Source organism: Heteronotia binoei, chromosome 4 (genome assembly GCF_032191835.1).
Source record: "Heteronotia binoei isolate CCM8104 ecotype False Entrance Well chromosome 4, APGP_CSIRO_Hbin_v1, whole genome shotgun sequence".
NCBI lineage: Eukaryota > Metazoa > Chordata > Lepidosauria > Squamata > Gekkonidae > Heteronotia > Heteronotia binoei.
This window is the reverse complement of record NC_083226.1, coordinates 161,791,863-161,815,929: the sequence shown is the minus strand read 5'-3', so window position 1 is coordinate 161,815,929 and position 24,067 is coordinate 161,791,863. Positions and strand designations below refer to the sequence as shown.

The 24,067-nt window shown below is 45.4% G+C and overlaps 1 protein-coding gene across 3 annotated transcripts in view; it reads right to left on the bottom strand.

Moving 5' to 3' along the window:
• Positions 1 to 436: 436 nt before the first annotated feature.
• Positions 437 to 24,067, bottom strand: part of TXNL1 (thioredoxin like 1) — a 36,154-nt gene continuing 12,523 nt past the window's right edge. Inside the window, exons 4-8 of one of the 3 annotated variants that reach the window (XM_060236135.1) lie at positions 19,412 to 19,534; positions 15,792 to 15,861; positions 13,219 to 13,391; positions 12,458 to 12,562; positions 437 to 701 (exon numbers count right to left, since the gene is read on the bottom strand). In XM_060236135.1, the coding sequence (XP_060092118.1) occupies positions 672 to 701; positions 12,458 to 12,562; positions 13,219 to 13,391; positions 15,792 to 15,861; positions 19,412 to 19,534 (501 nt within the window). In that variant the 3' untranslated portion in view covers positions 437 to 671. Of the gene's footprint in view, positions 702 to 3,846; positions 4,045 to 6,745; positions 6,856 to 12,457; positions 12,563 to 13,218; positions 13,392 to 15,791; positions 15,862 to 19,411; positions 19,535 to 24,067 lie in introns of those variants that run through there. The other 2 variants (XM_060236134.1, XM_060236136.1) reach the window with 2 other exon arrangements.

Here is a 24,067-nt window from a genome sequence, read left to right as displayed (position 1 = left end):
CAACAAGCCACCTTTAAACCTATCTGAGTTTCTCCATTGGTCATTCCCAGAGATTAAAAAAATGTGCAACAGAGATCTGTGGGTCTTGATTGGGTGCCAGGACATGGTGGGGGGGGGGAGCTTGGGTATCATAGTTTCCACACCCCTGTTAAAGTGGGCCTCTAACAAAACTGGTTACAAATCAAAGCTTTACATTATACAGGTGGAAGCTGGGTTATCAGAAGGCGAACTACTTCCATTAAAATACCCTGATATCAGTTATCGCTTAGTAAAATCCACCTCAAAACCAGAGATTTTTAGAACATTAAGGATGCTTAAAAATCTTCAACAACAGAGACGGGGGAAAAGATAAACACAAGAACGAGCTACGAGTTCCAGCTTCGACCTTCTAAAGCCATCTTCAGCTCAGGAAAAGCCAAATCTTCCACTGTGCAACTTGGCAAAATTAATGAATTTTATTTACAAATTCACGTCCCAAGATTACAACAGTAAACACTTGAGTGAAATCCCGCACTAACAAAAATGCCAGCGATTTTATTTGCAATGGTATTAAAATGGAACAGACTGAGAGTCTCTCTTGTGGTCAGGTCAAGCGGCTTCTTGCGAGTCTGAGATAAGGTGACGGTCTTGTGTTGATTGCAGTAAGGCCTTCCAGTGTTTTCCCTCATAATCTAGTGGCTCTCTCCTTTCTTGCCTACCACCTGTTGGGAAGAGAAGGGTCAAGTTACCGCTTGGAAAACCGACAAGACAACTCATAGCCACATGAATAAGGAAGCTAGGGGCTGTTGCAAGTATTTTCTCTTCCAGATGTATTCCAGAGCTGGCAAGGATGGGGAAGAGAGATCTTTAGGCCTAACCTAGTCCCACAACAAAACAATAAAGGGTCGAACGGGAAAATTAAGAGTATTCAGCCAACTAAGCAAGTCAGTACACACTCTTTTTGAGTTGTGAGAATATGAAGACCGCAGGTTTATACCCCGCCCTTCTCTCTGGATCAGAGACTCAGAGCGGCTCACAATCTCCTTTATCTTCTTCCCCCACAACAGACACCCTGTGAGGTGGGTGGGGCTGAGAGAGCTCTCCCAGCAGCTGCCCTTTCAAGGACAACTCCTACAACAGCTATGTCTGACCTAAGGCCATACCAGCAGCTGCAGGTGGAGGAGTGGGGAATCAAACCTAGTTCTCCCAGATAAGAGTCCACACACTTAACCACTACACCAAACTAGATAGAATTCCCCCCTCCCCACCTGGGAACAGGCCTAGCCTTCTGGGCCTACATTCGGCCAGAAGCATCATACCATGTCCTGCTGTGGAGCGAAGCCCAAAGACAATTTCAGTAGCAGGATGAATAGACTGCGAGGTACAGAGCACTGCATCGGGACTGCGGGTCCCCCCTGTTACCCTGTTAAGTTCCAGACTGTCAAAAATGGACTTCCACCAGAGCCTCCGAATGGAGAGCAATGGCCAATCCCACAAGACTCCTGGCAGGAACAGGTAGCTATATGGATGGAAAGCAAGTGCATCTGTACAAAAACCCAAGAGGGCCCCCTGCCTGGGCTCCCATAATCAGTTCTCTCATTTTTCCGTTCCTGGCAGTGAACCCTGCTGCAGTTAATGGGGCTGATTTCCACAAATGTATTTCCTGGGAGCAGGGAGCATGGCAGAAAACAGGTTTCGATGCTTCGAGGTTCAAGCACTTACTAAGCAAGATTTGAACACCGAAGAGCGAAAACGTTCATTCTTCGCTTGCATTTAAAAAGCCAGGTGCCCCAGTTTGGAGTAAGTAGAGCAGGGGTGGCCAAACTGTGACTCGGGAGCCACATGCGGTTATTTCGCACATATTGTGTGGCTCTCAAAGCCCCCACTGACCGATCGGCCAGCTTGGAGAAGGCATTTCTCTTTAAATCACTTCTTCAAGCCAAGCTAGCCGGGAGCTTAGAGAATGCATTTCAAGTTAAAGTTGCTTTCTTTCCACTTCTCCCTCCCTCCTCCTTCCCCCATCTGTTTGCCTGCCTTCCTTCCAGCTCTCAAGTGCCTGATGTTTATTCTGTGTGGCTCTTACGTTAAGCAAGTTTGGCCACCTCTGCAGTAGAGGTACACCCATGAATTAAACCATTACGAGGTTATCAGAGGGAGGCTGACCATCCCAATAGATAGGGAAAAAAAATGCAATTTGCCGCTAGTAATAATCATTGTCCGGCAGTGTGTGTTGTCTAGGCAGGAGATCTGAGGATTGTCTGGCCGTCAAAGTTCTCTTCAGCATTATGCACCACTAGTTTTGGCCAGCTATACTTGCTGGGGGGCTGAGAGGGCTGGCTTCATGTGGAGGAGTCGGGAATCAAACCCGGTTCTCCAGGTTCTGCCACCCTTAACCACTACAGCAAACTGGTTACTCTGAAACGGTCAGCTCAGAACAGTGGTTTCTAGCACCGTCCCCGGTGAAAATGTATACTGCCATCTCTCCATGGTCCAAGGCTATAAGCAGTTACAATAACACTACAGAAACAGCCACTGCATGGAATTGAGACAGTGGCCCATTGATTACAGGACAGAATCGAGATGGTGGCCTATTGATTCCTTGTGGGGACTGAGGTTGCTCAGACAGCAAAAGAATCAGTTCTCTCGTTCTTACATTCTTAGCAGTGAACCCTGCTGCAGTTAATAGGGCTTATTTCTACATATGCAGGGTTTGGGGGGGAAGGTTGGTAGCAGGAACTCCTTTGCATATTAGGCCACACACCCCTGATGTAGCCAATCCTCCAAGAGCTTACAGGGCTCTTAGTACAGGGCCTACTGTAAGCTTCAGGAGGATTGGCTACATCGGGGAGGTGTGGCCTAATATGCAAAGGAGTTCCTGCTACAAAAAAAGTCCTGTATATATGTCTTTACTGAGAGCACAACAGGTTTCAATGCATTGAGGCTCGAACACTTAGTACCAAGGTGTGAACATGTCAGTCAGAAGCCATCCATAAAAAGAGATCTGTCCTCAAGTAAGGGATGAAGTTTAGAAATCACAGCTTATGCAGAAACCTGTAGCCTATGTGTATATATAACAGGCTGCTATAGAAGAAGAATTGCAGATTTATACCCCACCCTTCTCTCTGAATCAAAGACTCAGAGCGGCTTACAATCTCCTATATTTTCTCCCCCCACAACAGACAGTGGGTGGGGCTGAGAGGGCTCTCACAGCAGCTGCCCTTTCAAGAACAACCTCTATGAGAGCTATGGCTGACCCAAGGCCACTCCAGCAGGTGCAAGTGGAGGAGTGGGGAATCAAACCCGGTTCTCCCAGATAAGAGTCTGCACACTTAACCACTACACCAAACGCTCTAAGAGAAGACAGTCCTATTCCAGTTTTACCAACTTTGATTTCAGAAGGCACACAGCACAGTGACCCTCAAGCTATCTTCTGTTGCCAAGTAACAGAATGTTACCTACCCAAAAGGCATACTGGGGGTCATTAATTCCACAGGCCAATTTAAACACGCTATGCATTTAAAAAGACAGTTTTCAGCTTTAACTGATAACAAAGATGTCAAAATAATTAGTGTTCTGGTCAGCAGAAGGAAGGTTGATAACTTCTGAAGCCCAATATCCATTATTCAGCATTGATCTGTGCAGTGTATAGTCATATATCCCAAATATTCCCTCTGATCCCCCAAATCAAGGCTAGCCTAAGCTAACCTAGCAGAATAGGCATTGTGCTATACAGTGGCATGCAGAAAAGGACCTTTCTGAAGAGAGTGTCCAAAAACAGAACTAAAATCTCACATCACCACAATGTTGTGTAAAAAAAAAAAAATCCAATCTGTTAAAATTTGATTAATTATGTTATCAAAGGCAAAATTAAACCAGACCAAAAGAGTGAGACATTTATTCTTCACTTGTTTTAAAAGCAAGGTGCTCCAGTTTGGATTAAGTAGAGTTACATCGATGAATTAAAACGTATGAGGTTAGCAGAGGTAGACCAACCATCTTTTAAAAACAAAATTACATCTATACCATTCAGAAGGGGGAAATAGTCAACTGGCCCATGTGTATTACCTGGAAAGAAAAACATTAAACATTTTGGCATTGATACTTTGTCAGCACAATGGGAACGGACTGCATACGCTCTTCCGTACCAACCAAGCAACTTACGTGCATGGCTAAAAACGGAAATAAAGCAAACTGGTTATCAATCCAGCACTTTGTGTAGTAAGTCCACATGACTTGTTTCCCTCCATCGGGGATTAATTCTGTTCAGATTCTTTATTGGGGAGGGAGGGGGAGATGTATGACTTACAAACCTTCTGAACAAAGACTGAGTCCAGTGGCATCTTTAAGACCAACAAAGTAAGTTTAATTCTTGGTATACGCTTGTGTGCCTCCATGCTTCATCACTGTACCTACACTGTCAATACATCTGATGAAGTGTGCATGCAAACAAAAGTTTATACCCAGAATTATACCCTTTATGGCCTGGGGCCTGCATATCTTTGGGACCGTCTCTCCCCATGAGCCCCCCCCCCCCCGGGTTCTGAGGTCAGCTGCACAACATCTTCTTGCCAGGGCCTTTTTGGTCCAGGCCCCCACCTGGTGGAATGAGCTCCCGCTGGAGATCCAGGCCCTGCGGGACTTATCTAAGTTTCGCAGGGCCTGTAAGACAGAGCTCTTCCACCACGCTTTTAATTGATCAGTGGGTGTCCCCTGAAGTCATCGCTCCCCCCGCACCTTATTAGCACCTTACCATCTTGGTGCTTATGTTATGCTGAATACTACCAGCCTATATGTTGGTTTATGACTTGTTGCCAATGATGTGGATCATGGTTTCTGTTAATTCTGTAATTATGATATTATCTAGACTGGATGTGGTTTGTGTAATGTTTCTGTAAGGTTTTTAATGTTGCAAGACACCCAGAGCCCGCTTGCAGGACAGGGCGGGGTATAAATTGAAATTAAATTAAATTAAACCTTGTTGGTCTTAGAGGTGCCACGGGACTCAAAACTTTGTTCTATTGCTTCAGACCAACACAGCTACCCACCTGGATCTTACAGCCATCTGATTATTGTTAGAAGTAACTTCCAGCTAGGTCACAGCAGGTAGCCAAGGTAGTACCCAACAGGGGCTCAGCTTGCTCCCAACCCTTTGGTAGCACAGGAGGCAATGGGCATGGCTGGGTCTGGGGGTAGTACTGGGTCCTTCTCTCTCCTCCCAATCTAACTCACAGAATTGGTGTGAAATACAATCAGGGCTTTTTTTGAGCAGGAATGCAGTTCCTGCTGGCTTGGTGTCAGGGAGTGTGGCCTAATATGCAAATGAGTTCCTGCCAGGCCTTTTCAACAAAAAAGCCCCGCACAAAACAATGATGATGCCAGGGGTGTGGCTTAATATGCAAATGAGTTCCTGCTGGGCTTTTTCTGCAAAAGAAGCCCTGGATACAACAAAGAGGAAAGAACCACATATGCCACCTATAGCTCTCGGAAGGAAAGAGAAATAAAAATTCGATGCAACTGTCAATTGTGGTCAAGTTGTTAGTGTTTTTTTTTAAAAAGACAACTGGCCCGCCAGCTTTCATTCTCTACCAGTACCAGCAAAGGAACATTTCAGCCTTATCTTTGCTTCCCACTGAATGGACCTGCACTCTGCCCGTTGGCCCTTTATATGCAGAATCAGGGCTAGAATTCCAGCAGGACCTCCTCTGCATATTAGGCCACACACCCCTGGTGTAGCCAATCCTTACAAGGCTCTTTTTTGTAAGCTCTTGGAGGATTGGCTACATAAGGAGGGTGTGGCCTAATATTCAAAGGCATTCTGGCTACAAAAAAAGCCCTGCTAACAGCTGACACTAAATTACACTCTGCCACCTAATCGGTGGCATTCTTGGCTTCATGGGCAATCAGCTGACCAATACGGCAATCTTTGCTCTTCTCAACATCAAGTGATCTTGCAAAAGCATGCCCTCCCCTCCCCTACAAGACTCAATACACACAAAAGAACTGCAAGCTAACATCCTTGGAAAATATCTAACAGAAAAAAGATGACAGTAGATTTATACCCCGCCCTTCTCTCTGAATCAGAGTTTCAGAGCGGCTTACAATCTTTTATCTTCTTCCCCCACAACAGACACCCTGTGAGGTAAGTGGGGCTGAGAGAGTTCTCACAGAAGTTGCCCTGTCAAGGACAACTCTTGCGAGAGCTGTGGCTGACCCAAGGCCATTCCAGCAGCTGCAAGTGGAGGAGTGGGGAATCAAACCTGGTTCTCCCAGATAAGAGTCCGTGCACTTAACCACTACACAAGACTGGCTCTCAGCAGACAAACATTCTGTGAGGTGGGTGGGGCTGAGAGAGCTCTTACAGCAGCTGCCCTTTCAAGGACAACTCTTGTGAGAGCCATGGCTGACCCAAGGCCAATCCAGCAGGTGCAAGTAGAAGAGTGGAGAATCAAACCCGGTTCTCCTGGACAAGAGTCCACACATTTAACCACTACAGAATCAAACCCGGTTCTCCTAGACAAGAGTCCACACATTTAACCACTACACCAAACCAGCTCTGAAAAGACAAGTGTGAAATGATAACCCAAGATATGAAAGTATCTGAATTACAGGGATGTATGACAAGAAGTTGCCTTGCCGGTAACAGAAAGAGACATTAAAAAACATAAAGAGATGAGTCCGTTAGAAAAGAAGAGGCCCAGGAATGCTGTCCCAGGAGGCAGAGAAGTAGGCAATGATGGCGCCATAAGCAGTGAAATGGCGGAAAAGGCAAGATGAGCAGAGGGAACTGGGATGGGGGGTGGTGGAAGGACAGATCTTGTTAACGTAAGATATATGTCTATATCTTCTGCATTTTTATCTCTTGGGGCCAGGGAAATGCTGAAAGATAGTAAAAAACAAAACGAGAGTGTTAGAATGAAGCGAAGGGATTAAGAGTAGCCATCAAACGAACAGGAAGCATCATGCCATGGGGGTGATACCCAAAATGGATGCACGTCTCATGCGCTTGCATTTGGGATGCTGTACAACACAAAAAGAGTGACAGGAACTCTCATAATCATATGCTCCTTGTGGGGGCCCATCCTAATAGTCATTTTCCTATCAAAACATTTACATCTGGTCTTGTGCAGGTCAAGGAAATAATAATTAAAGGACATTTTTCAGTTAAAAGGCAAAACGAAACAAACTCCAAATCTCTCCCTCCCTCCTCAATATTAATGAAAAAGGTAAAGGTAGTCCCCTGTGCAAGCACCAGTCGTTTGCGACTCTGGGGTGACGTTGCTTTCACGACGTTTTCATGGCAGACTTTTTACGAGGTGGTTTGCCATTGCCTTCCCCAGTCATCTACACTTTCCCCCCGGCAAGCTGGGGACTCGTTTTACTGACCTCAGAAGGATGGAAGGCTGAGTCAACCTGAAGCCGGCAACCTGAACCCAGCTTTCACCAGGATCGAACTCAAGTTGTGAGCAGAGCTTGGACTGTAGTACTGCAGCTTTACCACTCCGCGCCACGGGGCTCGTGTTAATTAGCAACACGTAAAAAAGAAAATGAAGTCGGTCTGGTCAAAAGTCACGCTTGGACATTGGAAAGGGCTGACGGCTCTTTGTGCTCGCTAAACTTCAACCCTGCAACGTTTCAGCAAAGCGCGCAGCATGCCGAGTCATGCAAGTCTTTATTCAACGTGACAGTCAGGGAAAAGGGAATCAAATCAGCGCTCATGCTGCTTCTTGAAGCTTTCCTTGGCACGTTAACCTGGAAAGGCTAATGTTTTAAAGATCTTCTCCGATATAATATATTTTTTTATCAGATGCTGCTGTATAACAATAAATTAAACAACATACCAGCTAGGTTCAGGCACAGATTTGTCAAATCTCCTGTGAATGTAGACTCCATTCATGATACAAAGCGAAAGTTCACTGGAGTCCTCAGTGTGGTTCACGTGGGCACTGTGATGCCTGCCGAAGCTTTCCCGGGGCCCTTCAAGTGTTTCTAGAATGGGGGCGGGGCCAGGTGGGGCATGTGCACTGGAGATTCAATCAGCGGTGCAGTTTTGAAAATGTTACTTTGCGGACTGTTACTTTGGCAGCAGCTGCCGCTGCAGCACAAGGATCTTCATTGTGTGACTTGAAAGTAAGCCGTAGCAGGCATTTTGCGCCTGGCTCCGCCCCCTCTAGCAGCCATTTTGTGGCACGGCTCACCATGCTGTGTAAAATTCCAAATGTGCCCACAGGCTCAGAAAAGGCTGGAAGCCCCTGCTTTAAACCAGCATTTGCAAAACTTGCAGCCCACCAAGGTGAACATAGCTCTGTAAGTCACTGGACCTACAAGGCCCTTGACGAGTCAATTCCTGTATTTTTGCAAACAGGGAGGCAGGGGCTTGGATCCAGTGAACTGCAAGCAGAATAAAGCTTGCTTGGAATGAGACTTCCCTACTTTGCTGCTCTATATGGCCGAGGACCTGCCTACCTGAGGGACCGTCTTTCCCCATATGAACCCCAAAGAGCACTGAGGTCAGCAGGGAAGAACCTGCTGACTATCCCCGGGCCGAAGGAAACAAAACTACAGAGTACTCGCATGCGGGCCTTCTCCGTTGTAGCTCCACACCTATGGAACCAGCTCCCGGAAGAAGTGCGGGCCCTGCAGGACTTTGAACAGTTCCGCAGGGCCTGCAAGACCATCCTCTTCGGGATGGCCTTCACTGATTAAAAGATAGAGAGACTGCTTAAGTGATTTTTACCATCTGTTGAAATAGCACCAGGATGTTAATTTTATTAATTTTAGAATTTTAATTAAATTGTTAAATTAGCTATTGCTTTTAAATATTATTGTATAACTTACTGTATTTGATTTAATGTTGTTAGCCTCCCTGAGCCTGCTTCGGCGGGGAGGGCGGGATATAAATAAAATGATTGATTGATTGCTCCCAGTAAGCTTCCTAAAATATCACTTGGGTGGAGCCCAAGTACAGAACTGCCATTCTACTTAGCATGCTACACCAATGGAAGGACACTTTTGGATCGAATCAAGATAATGTACAAGATGAGATGCCGTTAGGACCAAAGCAGAAATTAGCAACTAAAGTTATTCTGGGGAGAAGAGATCAATGACCACTGTGTGTGTGTGTGGGGGGGGGGGGGGAACAAAGATAAAAAGGCTATACAGATATGACCCTATTTATGATTTCTGCAGTCTGCTACATTGCTGCAATACAAATAATACAACAAAACGGATTTTGCATTGCCAAGGTCATCCTTGTTTCTATTTCAAGAGAGGAGGATGTGAACCTATCGAAATAGCAGCACATTTTCTCTCTTCGTATGCTGAATGTAGGCAGACTACATTCCTCCCATTCAGGGCTTTTTTGGTGGCAGGAACTCCTTTGAATATTAGGCCACACACCCCTGATTGTAGCCAATCCTCCTTACTGTAAGCTCCAGGAGGATTGGATATATCAGGGGTGTGTGGCCTAATATGCAAAGGAGTTCCTGCCACCAAAAAAAAAGCCTGCTCCCATTTAAGGTTTTGTATTTCAAAGTGTAAGAGTACGCAAATGGAATCTCACTGTGGTCCCAGGGCCTTCCCATGTAGCCTTCATCACAGTCTTCATTGCCCAGTATCACCCTCCCCCTTTTATGCACCTCAAATTCTCATTAACCTCTCCCTTTACAGCATCACCTGCTAGAGACAGCTAGCAGAGCCCTCGCCTAATTCATTTAGATTCAAGTCCAGTATCACCTTAGAGACCAACAAGAGTTTCAAGGTAAGAACATAAGAGAAGGCATGTTGGATCAGGCCAATGCCCCATCCAGTCCAACACTGTGTCACACAGTGGCCAAAAAACCCAAGTGCCCTCAGGAGGTCCACCAGTGGGGCTAGAAGCCCTCCCACTGTGCCCCCCCAAACATCAAAAATACAGAGCATCACTGTCCCAGACAGAGAGTTCCAATGATAAGCTGTGGTTAATAGCCACTGATGGACCTCTGCTCCATATGCTTATCCAATCCCCTCTTGAAGCTATCTATGCTTGTAGATAGCGAGGCAGCGAATTCCATGTGTTAATCACCCTTTGGGTGAAGAAGTACATCCTTTTATCAGTTCTAACCCGACTACTCAGCAATTGCACTGAATGTTCACGAGTTCTTGTATTGTGAGAAAGGGAAGTATAAGCTTTTGAGAGTCAAAGCTCCTGAAAGCTGATACCCTGAGACTCTTGTGGTCTTTAAGGTGCTATGGACTCTAACTGTTTTACTGCGGACCAACATGGCTACAGTCTGAGGCTCCCCTAATTCACCCTTCTGTTTATGATGCAACCAGAGCTGCCTCAATAGCTGAGGCATGCCTTATGTCAGGCATGCTCAGATGGTGTTTCTGCCACTTGCCGAGACAAATAATTCTACATAAACTCCACTTTGGTCCAAATTTGTTTTAAAAAGAGAAAGAAAAAATACCTTCTTCAAACATCAAAGAAAACCCACTCAATTCCTCTTGAATTGCCCTCCCCAAGACCCTCCCCTGCTGTCCCCAAAAGTTCACCAACCTCCAGGACTGAGACACAAGGGGGCAGGATGTCATATCAGATTGCATTAGGAAATGAGAAAACTCCATTCCAACTCAGAATACTTCAGCTTCTTTCCTAATTTCCCAGAATCTTAAAAACCTATTCCTGTACCGGAGCACAAATATTTACTGTGGATGCAACCATTTCACAGGAGGGGAAAGGGTTGGGGGAAGCCATGAAAAAAGTGGCAACAAGAAGCTGCAGACAAACAGGAAGATGCTTGGCTGGCTACAATATAAAAACCAACGTCAACCTTGACCACGCCGGATGAACAGACATGCTCTCTGTGCGGTGCCAATTCCAACCATTTTTTTTAAAAAAATCTACACAACACGCCAACATGCACACTGCAAACCAGCAAACGTCCTTCTTAAGTCAGGGGTTCTCGAGGTTTTTAAAGACAGTGTTTCTCAAGTCCGTCCGGCCGCTTTACAACAATCGCCCTCTCCTCCTCTACAGGTAGGGCGAATCCTTCTGCATCCAACCCGAACTATTTATCTGTTCTTCTGAAACGACACGGCTGATTCATCAGAGCTTTCAGTTTTTGCCAGGCTAATGAATTCACTCGGGCAGCCCCAGTTAAGTCAGTCACTTTTGACCATGACGATCAGTTCTGTACGTCGCTGGACCTGCCCGCAGTTAAAAACAGGCGGCTCAGCAGGAGGAGCCGCGCTACGCTGCTCGGTATCCCCTCTGACTGCCGCAGCCCCACCGTTCCCTTTGCTAACAAAGGGCGGCATCAGAAAACCGGTATCAGAAAATAAACTCAGCACCCAACACAGTGACATTCTTGGCGTTGTGGAATATTGATTTGATTGGGCTGGGGCTAAACAGACAGCCACAACTGGCTGCATTTCGAACGGTCGACTGGCTGGCAATGCCAACCTCGGCCTCATTCAGATCTTTTAATCTGCCTAGCCAGGTGGTCCCCCGGCTCCCTTGGCCTTGCAATGGCACACTACCTATCACCAAGCCAAAAGTCGGGCTTACTCCCTAGCAGGGCTCATTTTGCAGCAGGAGCTCCTTTGCATATTAGGCCACACGCCCCTGATGTAGCCAATCCTCCGAGAGATTACAGCAGGCGCTGTAAGAAGAGCCCTTCAAGCTCCAAGAGGATTGGCTACATTAAGGGTGTGTGGCCTAATATGCAAAGGAATTTCTGCTACAAAATGAGCCCTGCTCCCTCCAAGCAGTACTTCTCAATGTGTCGGCGAGTTCCACACACAAGCTAAGGATTGGGGTTTTTTTGCATCTGGAGTGTTATTTGGTTGGGCTCCAAAGAATGAGATCCCGAGCCCTTCCGACTGCAGAGAAATCACTGAAAGATACACAGTGAGGGCTGAGTCTGTAGAGGGGGACCCAAGCAAGGCTTTCCAAGATTACAGGATCAGCTTTAATGCCAAGCTAGATTCCCATTTCAATCATGTCTTCTATGGGGCTTATGATTTTCTACACTCTTACTACCTGCAAATTACATCTTGGAGGTAAGAGAATATCGCACAACAGCATGTGTACTTTTTAAAGAAAACCAAAACGCTAGTCATCATACTGCTTCTGAACATTTTTGGGGGGTGGGGGGGGTGGGGGAGAGTACCACATGCTTATTGTGTGCTGCAAAAAGGAGGACCAGCAGCCATTACACCCCCCTCCCCCCAATCCCTCTACAAATCCTACTTCTTGGAGAGGAAAGAATCTGCTTTGGAAAACCCTGCCTTAAGAGGTCATCAGTCCTCACAAGCTTTCCCTATAGAAAGTGTGCATTGAATTCCTTGCAAGCACACACAGAGCAATCCAGCCAAGAGGCTTTCAGCTCTCTGGCTGCAGTGCAAGTTCAAGGTCCAAACCAGCAAAAAACCCCACACTCATTCAGCTTCCAACAACCCCAACCCACCATGTGATTGGAGACCCAGGCTTTAAACGTACCCGCTTAAAATCATTCATATTTGTCGCTTGGACTGGCGTTCCGATGAATGTGAAATACGTGATTCTCGTTGCTTCCTCATCTCCTTGATTGGACTGGACAAATAACTGAAATGGAGGAGATTAACAGTGAGACGCAGGAAGTGGAGAGCCGGCAGCCCGTTTCTTTCCCATTCGATAAAAAGCCACAGGCAAAGCAAGGGGGTTGGATCCAGACTGAAGTCCCCACCAGAAGAATGGGACTCTCCTGCTTCCCACTGCAGCTCATGGATCTACATGAAATGCTGTTCCTAAGGGAATAAGAGATGTGCGGAGAGGAGGCAGCTGAGAGGTGATTTTGGGCCGTATCGACAGCAGTACAGTGTCCAGATCACATGAAGTGATGGTTTCGCTTTACTCTACTTTGGTAAGACCTCACCTGGAGTATTGTGTTCAGTTTTGGGCACCACATTTTAAGAAGGGTATAGACAAAGCCCAGCCTGCTTTCTAAAAAAAAAAACACTTGACAGGTGCCAGGAAAGGTACCTGTGGGCACCGCGTTGGGGGCACTCTGTTCTAGTCTCCTTTTCACCTCCCAATTGCGTTCTTACACAAGGGTCACAACTAAGAGAAAAAGACTTGTTCAGATTCAGATCTGTAGTGACAAAACCGGGCTCTGTAGGAGTGGCGCAGCGCCGGTGGATGGCCTCAAAGTTCTACTCTACTTGGAGGTGGGCTTTTGAGATGCTCTCAATGAAACTGCAACTAAAAGGCTTTCAACTTACAGTTACACTGTTAACGTTCTGAAACTTTACATAGCGAAGCTGGATAATACTGTCTTCCTTAATATCATCTGGTGACAGTTCCAGGGCTTGAGTGGGCTCGCTCCTTTCTGCTTCTTCAAAATCCATTGATCGGGGGAGGTTGATGAAGATTTTTACATACTTGGGACCTTGACCTGTGAGAAAATATTATTTTTTTTAAATCAAAACAATTTTAGAGCAGGCACCAATCTTTCATTTATAGCTGGTGGAGTTTTGAAAGTTCCTCTGCGTGTCACTGGCCCACGATGTGATTTTGACCACACTGCTCAAAGCTCTGCCCTGAAACGTGACACAATGACAACATGATTCTTGGTGGCCAGATCCAGATTAACCCACAGGCCACATCCTACCACCCATTTGACCAATGGCAGCATCCTCCACCAGTACAAAGAGTAAACCATCTGATGTTATGGCAATATTGGAAAGTTCTATGGACTAGATCAGGGGTGGCCAAACTGTGGCTTGGGACCCACACGTGGCTCTTTCACACATATTGTATGGCTCTCAAAGCCCCCACTGCCCTGTTGGCCAGCTTGGAGAAGGCATTTGTCTGTTTAAATCAAAGAGCCAGTTTGGTGCAGTGGTTAATTGCATGGACTCTTATCTGGGAGAACTGGGTTTGATTCCTCACTCCTCCACCTGCACCTGCTGGAATAGCCTTGGGTCAGCCATAGCTCTTTCAAGAGAGGGACGGTGGCTCAGTGGTAGAGCATCTGCTTGGTAAGCAGAAGGTCCCAGGTTCAATCCCCGGCATCTCCAACTAAAAAGGGGTCCAGGCAAATAGGCTTGAAAAACCTCAGCTTGAGACCCCGGAGAGCCGCTGCCAGTTTGTGTAGACAATACTGACTTTGATGGACCGAGGGTCTGATTCAGTAGAAGGCAGCTTCATATGTTCATAATGTTCAAGAGTTGTCCTTGAAAGGGCAGCTGCTGTAAGCTCTCTTAGCCCCACCCACCTCACAGGTGTCTGCTGTGGTGGGGGGAGGTAAGGGAGATTGTGACTGCTCTGAGATTCGGAGTGGAGAGTGGGATATAAATCCAATATAATCTTCTACTTCCTCCAATCCAAGTCAGCAGCTCGGAGAATGCATTTAAAGTTAAAGTTGTTTGCTTTCTGTCTCTCCCTCCATCTATTTGCTTTCTTTCCTCCTTCCTTCCTTCCTTGCTTCCTTCCTGCAGCTCTCAAACATCTGATGCTCATGTCTTGCAGTTCTCAAAATATATTATGTTTATTCTATGTGGTTTTTCCGTTAAGCAAGCTTGGCCAACCCTGGACTAGATGGAGGCAGCATTAGCGGAGTGCTAGGTCTCTGATTTAATTGTGACCCCAGCCCCAGAATGGGATTAAAAACACTCACGCAATGGGACCAAGTACTTGAAGCAGAAATATTAATTTTAAATTTCAAAAATAAAGGAGATGATGAAACATTTTAAAATGCCAATATCTCACGAGGCAGTCTCACAAGATCCCAGCAGCCATTTTGGGTTGCCTAGGCAACAAAAATTCCCTGGGCAATTCAAAAATGGTGGCCGCAGTTTCACTCTGAGGCCGGGAATGTGTAGGGAAGAAATGGGCAGACAGCAAAGACCAGGTGAAAGACTGGGGGTGGAGAAGCAAAGCAAAATGGAATAAAAAAGGAGAGGCAGAAAAAAAGTAGGGAAAGAAAAGAAGCTGTGAGGAAAGGAAGGAAAGTAGAGATAACATGGGGAGATCCACCAGATTTCCCCTACCCCATGAGTTCCCTTGCTTGTCACAGCGTAGTTCTAGTTCTAGCCCATTTTTCAGATAAGAACTGCCTCCCAAAGTATCACAATTAAGTGCTGTCAAGTCACAACTGACTTATAACAATCCCAGGGGAGTTGTCACTTCATGAGGTTTTCAAGGTAAGAGATGGTGATTGGCCACTGCCTTCCTCTGGACAGTGACCCTATAGTCTAAGCCTGGTGGTGCCCCCTGCAAGTACTGACCATGGCTGACCCTGCTTAGCTTTGGACCTAGGACTAGCCTGAGCTATTTCAATTGTGGATCACATCAATCGAGAGTCTGAGGTTTGCAGTCTAATAAAACACATCAAGGGGAAAGCCAGTTTGGTGTAGTGGTTAAGTGCATGGACTCTTATCTGGGAGAACTGGGTTTGATTCCCCACTCCTCCACTTGCACCTGCTGGAATGGGCTTAGTCAGCCATAGCTCTCTCAGGAGTTGTCCTTGAAAGGGCAGCTGCTGTGAAAGCTCTCTCAGCCTCACCCACCTCACAGGGTGTCTGTTGTGGGGGAGGAAGATACAGGAGATTGTAAGCCGCTCTGAGTCTCTGATTCAGAGAGAACGGCGGGGTATAAATCTGCAATTCTTCTTCTTCTTCAATGGAAGGAAAAGATAGGAGGATATCAGTACAATAGCGTCAGAAGACATGGAGAGCAGGACCAAGTGCAATTGAACCCTCAGCTTATGCTTCGTATTAGCAAAACCATGATGGTGCTAAAGCTGTTTTTGGTGAAGAAGCCACTTCACCCTGAAAAAAGTCTTTTCACTCACCATTATCGGGTCCGTGAAATTTCATAGAATAAAGCTTGACAGGCTGATTAAAAGCTACCGTAATAAGCAGCTGCGGAAGGCAAAAAAAAAGAAAAAAAGAAAAAATTGCAGTGAGGAAGGTTTCAAAGGCATAAACAATATTATTCCACAATCTTGTTTTGGTTTGGATCGCAGTGCTTGTTCCCGGTCAGTGGCAAACAGACAGCACAGCGTATTAAAAAACAGTGAGGCGGAGCCATTAGAGCACGGATTCTTAACCTTTCACCAATACCATCCACCTGGGAAAGAATCATGTAGAGAATACCTCTGCCCTCCCCAAGGGGGGGAGGCGGGAAGAATAGGACATAACATTATGCCACACACAACAAATCCATACATATTTTATTCTATATGCAGACAAGGCATAAACAAAGAATGGCAATTCTTATCGTAACTGAATTGCCTTTTTGTGATGAACCCATTCCTTCCTCCTGTCTTTGTTGCTACTTATTTATTTCCTTCATTTGTATCCCACCTTTTTCCTCAGCAGGGACCCAAAACACCTTACTCCATCCTCCTCTCCTCCCATTTTACCTTCACAACAACCCTGTGAGGTAGGCTTAGACTGAGAGAATATGACTGGCCCAAGGTCAGCCAGCAATTTTCCATGGCAAGAACGCACATTTGAACCCGGGTCTCCCAGATACTGGTCCAGTGCTCTTAACCATTATACCACACTGGCTGTCAGTGTGCCTCCTCTGTTGAGTTCTTATTCTCGTGTTCATTTTGCCCCAAGTTTTGAGGGGCCACTTCTGTTTGAATCCAGGTTGCTTCATGCCACTTTCTTAAGGGCCTGCGTGTGTGTGTGTGTGTAAGACTAGAGATTTTATCCTGAGGGCAGGGTAAGCACTGCAAAACAACTCTTCCACATTGGGTTATTGCAGTGAGAAAGAAAGGGATGTCTGAAATGCTAAATGCCTCAGTTTTGTCCTACAGGGTTCTGGTTACCTAAAATCTGTACATTGTCTCATGCTCAGGGGACTTCCCCGCTATGAAGCACTGAGTTTGTGCATCTGACTAGAACTGGAAAGATCTGGGTGGGTGGGTGGGTGCGGGTGTCAAATCCCCATTAAGATGAGAAGCTCAACTGGGACATCCTGGGCCAGTCACTCTTTCTTTCAGCCTAGCCTCACATGGCTGTCATGAGGATAAATGCAGGAGGGGAGAAACATGCTTGCACCCTGAGCACCTTAGAAGAAAGGATTTTTTAGAAATGTATTTGTTATAGTACAGAGGTGGCCAAACTTGCTTAATGTAAGAGCCACGTAGAAGATAAAATACATTTGTATGCACTTAACAACACAACCATGCTAGGAGACTTAAAAAAAAAAAAAGCTGTGAGTAGCACTCCCCATAGCTGGGAGTAGGCAAATGGTGGTCAGTGTTTTATATGATGCATGTGTCTTTCCTTCTCCCACTGGTGGGGAAAGGTAAGGGATTTTTTTTTCCCCACCAGTGGGAGAAGGAAAGACACATGCATCATATAAAACACTGACCACCATTTGCCTTGACTCCAAGGTTAGTAAATACAGCTCCTACAAAAGCTATGAAAAAATAGCTAGGAACCCAGCACCACCCTCTTTAGTTCTGTCCCTCCTTCCAGTAGCTCACTCAGCTCTTGTACTCTCTTTCCGTACACTAGATCTCCAGCAACCTCTGTGCTGGAGGAAAAGAGCTTGCAAGCCTGCCTATTTTCACTTCTTCCACACTTCACACATGGTGGAAATAGTTGACCAGCTATGTGTCAGCACTCAGAGGCTGACTCAGGTCCTGATGCTAAGCACGCTTACTTACGCGTAAGCCTGCATTAAGTTCCTCCTCACTGGGGAAGCCAATGGCAAACCACCCCGTAAAAAGTCTGCCGTGAAAGCATTGTGAAAGCAATGTCACCCCAGAGTCGGAAACGACTGGTGCTTGCAAAGGGGACCTTTCCTTTCAGCCTCTGGGAACCACACAATGAGTGTGAAAGAGATGTATGAGGCTCTTGAGCCGCAGTTTGGCCACCCTGTTATAGTGGGTCAGGTTAAAAAATGCCTTTCTGCTGGTGCAACAGCAATTACACTGGCACTTCTGCTGGCAGAGTACAATTTCTGCCTGTTTCCACCATTCCCACAGCTTCCAAGAATCCTTTGACCTGCCAAGAGCAGAATTTCAGGGCGATTCAGGGCAGTGAAGTAGGAGCAGGGAGACTGAGAAATATCCATCTGCTGGTTTCATTCTTCTTCATGGAACGATACAATCAACACCGGAAATATTATCACACCAAAGTGTGTACAAACACATATTTTAGAGACAAAGACTTAACAACATTTAAACATACAGTAATGCTTCCAGAATAGCAGCTGGTTACAAAATGCAATCACAGAAGTCTAACAGTGAAAAAGTCCACACAACTCCATATATGGGGCAAAGTCCACTTCCTGTGCACATCTCTATGTCCTGTTGTCTTCTGTGCTGTTACCAAAGAATCAAAAAAATTCCACTGGAGAGAGAAATGGGACGTACCCCCTAAGTCAAATTATGATCAATGGGTGTAGAGCAAAAAATATATTGATCTGAAAGCAAAAGTATTTCTCTGTGGTTCCGTCGAATGATGGTTGTGGAGAGATCAGGCTGACAAAGGGACAAGAAACAAAACCATAATTTGACCATAGGAGTATGGTCCCCTTTCTCTCTCCAGTGGAATTTTTTTGATTCCTTGGTAGCAGCACAGAAGACAACAGGACGTAGAGAAATGCGCAGGAAGAGGACTTTGCCCCATATATGGAGTTTTGAACTTTTTCACAGTTAGACTTTCATGATTGCATTTTGTAACTAGATGCTGTTCTGGAAACATTACTGTATGTTTAAATGTTGTTAAGCAGGGCTTTTTCTGAGCGAGAACGCACAGGAATGCAGTTCCAGCTGCCTTGGTGTCAGGGGTGTATGGCCTAATATGCAGATGAGTTCCTACTGGGCTGTTTTCTACAAAAAAAAGTCCTGTAGTTAAGTCTTTGTCACTAAAATATATGTTTGCACACACTTTGGTGTGATAGTAAGCATATTTCCGGTGTTGATTGTACTGATTGAGGAAGAATCGCACTGCTACAGCACCAACCCTAAATCAGGCTTTTCCCTGCAGCCACTGTGGCCGGACCTGCCTGTCCCGCATTGGTCTTGTCAGCCACCAGCGAGCCTGCAGCAGACGTGGACTACTGCACCCTTCTTAAATCTTCGTTCGCGAAGTCAAGCCGAGAGAGAGAGATATTTACACATCGGAATCTGTTGAATTTATGGTTTCATTCTGCAGGCTACAGCCTGGACTTGGCCCTATATATGTAGACATAGGTGCCTGGTATTTATGTATTACAATATTTATTTATTTCCTCATGGTTTAAGATGTCTAACAGTTTTTCAAAAACAAAATAGCAAAACTCCAAATCTCTTCTAAGACTGCTGGAATCAACGGGCTTAAATGGCAGTAACTTGACATAGGATTGTGCTCATAAAATGCACAAATGGAGGGCCTATTCTCTCTCTCTCTCTCTTTCATAAGACTCTCCTTAGAAGTACTAATTAAACATTCTTTGGAAGTGAAATACCTGCTCATCACAGTCTGATTCCAGGTAAGAAGAGTCTTTGCGTAGACAGTTATCAAAGCCGTGCTCGTCACTTTCGTTAAGGCATTCACAACCGGCTTTGTTGACAAACGGCAACAAATCCATCTGGAAAGAAGAGAGTGGCACAGATTAGGTGGCTGAGCTGCATATGTATACAAGACATGCTTGAGCAGTAGCATACCAAAGGATAAGGAGCAAAGCCCAGGTTTCCTTTAAGGGATAAGCCCTTCACTGCTACCTCCACTTCCAGTTCATATATATTCACAAGTTATAAATCAGGACCAATTTTCTCCTTTTCCTGGGTCTGGTGAAAATGCATAAAAGCAAGGCCAGGGAGGAAAGAGGGAAAGACAGGACAACACAGAAACCTCTGTCCAAAAACTTTCATTGGAGGAGCTTTGATGTTTGGAACACATTTCCTACTTCCTTACAGCTAAAACTTCTCTATTGGCCTCTTCCCCAACTGCTTTTTCAGCTTGCGGGGGGCGGGGGGAATCAAGGAACTGTCCACACATGCTCACTTATCACACGATGGATGGCAAAATCAAGTGATGCCTTGCCTATGTTAATGACCTAAACACAAGAAAGGACTCATGTCATAGTGCATCAAGTTAAACAAAAAGAAATGCTGGGTTTACTATGAAAGTTCCCTCAACACTAAGGAGGAAAATTTCTAACTAAGAAGGAAAATTTCTGAGAATGAGAAAGGCTCAGACACTATAAGATCACCTTCAACACAAAAAACACATAAAAGAGCCAGTTTGGTGTAGTGGTTAAGTGTGCGGACTCTTATCTGGGAGAATCAGGTTTGATTCCCCACTCCTCCACTTGCAGCTGCTGGAATGGCCTTGGGTCAGCCATAGCTCTCGTAGGAGTTGTCCTTGAAAGGGCAGCTGCTGTGAGAGCCCTCTCAGCCCCACCCACCTCACTGGGTGTCTGTTGTGGGGGGAGAAGATATAGGCGATTGTAAGCCGCTCTGAGTCTCTGATTCAGAGAGACGAAGTTTATAGCTTATAGAAGAAGACGACTGCAGATTTATACCCCGCCCTTATAACACGCTTCTCCCACATAAGAGTCCGCACACTTAACCACTACACCAAACTGGCTTATATTGGATCAGACCCTTGGTCCATCAAGGTCAGTACTGTCTATTCAGACTGGCAGCTGCTCTTCGGGGTGTTAGGCAGAGGTCTTTCACATCGTCTACTGCCTGGTCCTTCAACTTGAGATACCACAGACTGAACCTAAGACCTCCTGCAGGCCAATCAGATGCTTTCCCACTGAGCCGTGCCTCCTCCCCTTTGTGGAGCAGAACCTTCTTATCTCCTCAACCCTGGTCACTGTAGCCAGCTGAGCACTCTAAATTCTGTCTTTGGAGGATCAGTAGAAATTTTACTCTCAACAACCCTGTGAGGTAGGTTATGCTGAGTGTGGGCAACTACTAATCCAAGGTCCCCCCGCAAGTCTCCATGCCGGAGTAGGAATTTGAGTCTGTGTCTCCCAGACACTCTAATGATTACACAAAAATGGCTCTCCAGTTCATAAGTACAATTCGATTTTTTGTTTTTAAATAGAAAAACAGAGAGATTTGGGAACCCAGGCAAAAAAAAAGCCCCCTTAAAATATTTCCTGTTTTGGAATGAGTGGAATATTTTTACATGCAAGGTTTTATTCTTTGAAAATGCTTTCTATAAACCAGGGGTGGCCAACGGTAGCTCTCCAAATGTCTTTTGCCTACAGCTGCCATCAGCCCCAGCCATTGGCCATGCTGGCTGGGGCTGATGGGAGTTGTAGGCAAAAAACATCTGGAGAGCTACTGTTGGCCACCCCTGCTATAAACTGTGTAACAGGAAGATTTTTATGCAGGTTGCAATAATAATTACTGTGCAAGTTTATTTTTCAAGCTTAATTAATTTGTTAAAGCATAATTAAATGCAGGCGTGGCATTCTAGCAGGAGCTTCATTGCATATTAGACCACGCAGCCCTGATGTAGCCAATCCTCCAAGAGCTTACAAGGCTCTTTTTTGTAAGCTTTTGGAAGGACTGGCTACAGCAGTGGGGTGTGGTCTAATATGCAAAGGAGCTCCTGCTAGAATTCCACCCCTGATTAAATGTATATGTTGAGAATACACTATTGAACAGGTCAATGTTTTCAGTTTTTGTACCCTGAATCTAATTATAGTTTCTAGTATTAGAAAAGATCAAGTGTTCAGTAGTATCTTCAGATTCAGGAATCTCAAGAAGAGACTCGTGAAAGCTCATCCCCTGATCCAAATTCTGTTAGTTTTTAAGGTACTACTGGACACTTGCTGTTTTCTACTGCCACGGACTAAAACAGCTATCCATCTTGATCTAGTCCGCAGTATTGTGAATGTACAGACAGCACTTCCAAGTCCACATAATAAATCTGTGTTTGTTTGCTATATGGTTCCCATTTTCATATTTTCTCCCTTACTCACAATACAAAACTCATGGGCACTCAATGAAATTGCTGAGCAGTTGGGTTAGAATGGATAAAAGGAAGTACTTCTTCGCCCAAAGGATGATCAACACATGGAATTCACCGCCAGGAGGTGGTGGCAACTACATGCATAGATGATTTCAAGAGACTGGATAAACATATGGAGCAGAGGTCCATCAGTGGCTATTAGCCACAAGGTATAGATGGATTTTTTTGTCTGTGGAGGGCTTCTAGTGTCCTGGCCCTGCTAGAGAACCTCCTGATGGCACCTGAGGGTTTTTGGCCACTGCGTGACAGAGTGTTGGACTGGATGGGCCACTGGCCTGATCCAACATGGTTTCTCTTTTGTTCTTAACATATTTATCCAGGCCTGATAGCAGCCTACAATAAGACAGTTTCCTGAATGGTTTTTATTTAAGTCATATTTGTGTATTCAATGCTTTTGTTGTTGTTGTTTTGGCCGTCAAGTTGCAGCAGACACACAGTGACTGCCAGTTTTTCAAGGCCAGACACATTCAGAGACAGTTTTTCATTGCCTGCCTCCGTGTCATGACCCTGTGTCATGACTCCCATCCAAATCCTGGCCAAGGCTGACCCTGCTTAGCTGCTGAGATCAGGCTAGCCTGGGCTATCCAAGTCAGGGCGTTTAAGTTGCACTGTGGGTTATTTTGTAAGCTGCTTCGGGTCTGAAGCAAGGCATAAACGCCCCGACAGACCTAGAGAAAAAGAATAATTCCAAAACTCTCCACTTAGTCAAGTTTTACAATGCCAGAACAGCGTTACAGTCAGGGCTTTTTTTTTTGTAGCAGGAACTCTTTTGCGTACTAGGCCATACCTCCCTGATGTAGCCAATCCTCCATGAGCTTATAGGGCTCTCATTACATGGCCTACTGTAAGCCCCAGAAGGATTGGCTACATCAGGGAGGTGTGGTCTAATATGCAAAGGAGTTCCTGCTACAAAAAAGTCCTGGTTACAGTATAGGTAAGAGTTGATGGTTCTTCAGAAGTTAAAGCTGTCAAATTAATTAGCATCACTAACTACATCCGCACTAAACAAATGAACGCAGTGGCAAAGACAACGTTCCTAAACCCAAAATGGAGCAGATTCAAGCAGTATTAATGGTGCTAGAGTGAACACAAATTCACAGACAATACTCCTGGAGGTTATTTACATAAGAAAGATTCAGCTGGGAAAGTCAGTTGGGTTGCATTAGCATGACAGGGTCAGGATCTATTCAGCTGTGAATTTAACATACTTCACGTATCAAAAGAGACTTGTTTCTAGTTCCTTTTTAATTTAAAGAGATTCTAGGTTTCTGCAAAGCTGTTTCCTCAGCTAATGGACTGGATTTGGAAAATAGGTAAGACAAACGTTCACAACAGCAGAGCAATGGAACGCGAGCCATTCAGGCTTATGAACTATTAGTAGCCTTGGCACCTCACTGAAATATTGAGCGCTGAGCCCTGTCAAAAGGTTTCATTAACATTTCGGCGAAGGGGGCAAAAAAACGGACCTCCTTTTTAAAGCAGGCACATGAAGCCAAATATTGCTCAGAAGCTGTCATGAAAATGACAGCTCCAGTGGAGTGTTTTGTCACATTATGGCGCTCATTTACATGTGTTTGTTACTCCAGCTGTCAGGCGAGGCTTTGATCTGCAGTCTGCAGGAGCGGAAGATTAAGACTCAAACACGGGAAACATGCTAAAAGGTGTTTGCCGACAGCCAGTCGCCATTTCTTTCAACCCAGGCCAGAACCCAGAATCAGGGCCTGCCAAGAGGTTTCTTTCCTCTTTCCTCAAAATGGATGCCAAAATCTCACTATGGAGGGTTGCGAGGTTTCATTCCATCCCTCGGTAAGTGGAGGCTTGGGTTTTTTTAAAAAAAGTTTCCACACCTTTTATTTTTCATTTCCAGAAGAATGTTCCCTATCAAGTCAAGTCAAGTCAAGCTAGCCTTTATTGGCATAAATGTTCCGTATCTATCCATGGGCCTACTGTGCGGATTTCTTGATTAAAGTTCTGAGGTATTTTCTGGAACTGAAATAGTGGCCACGGTGAAATTTCAGTGACGGGTACACAAAAATCAGTTGTACTTTGTGCTCTGTGGGCTGGGCAGCTTATTTTCAACATGGCCTCTCCTATGTTCTTACAAGTTTTAGTATCTGTGATCCAGAAG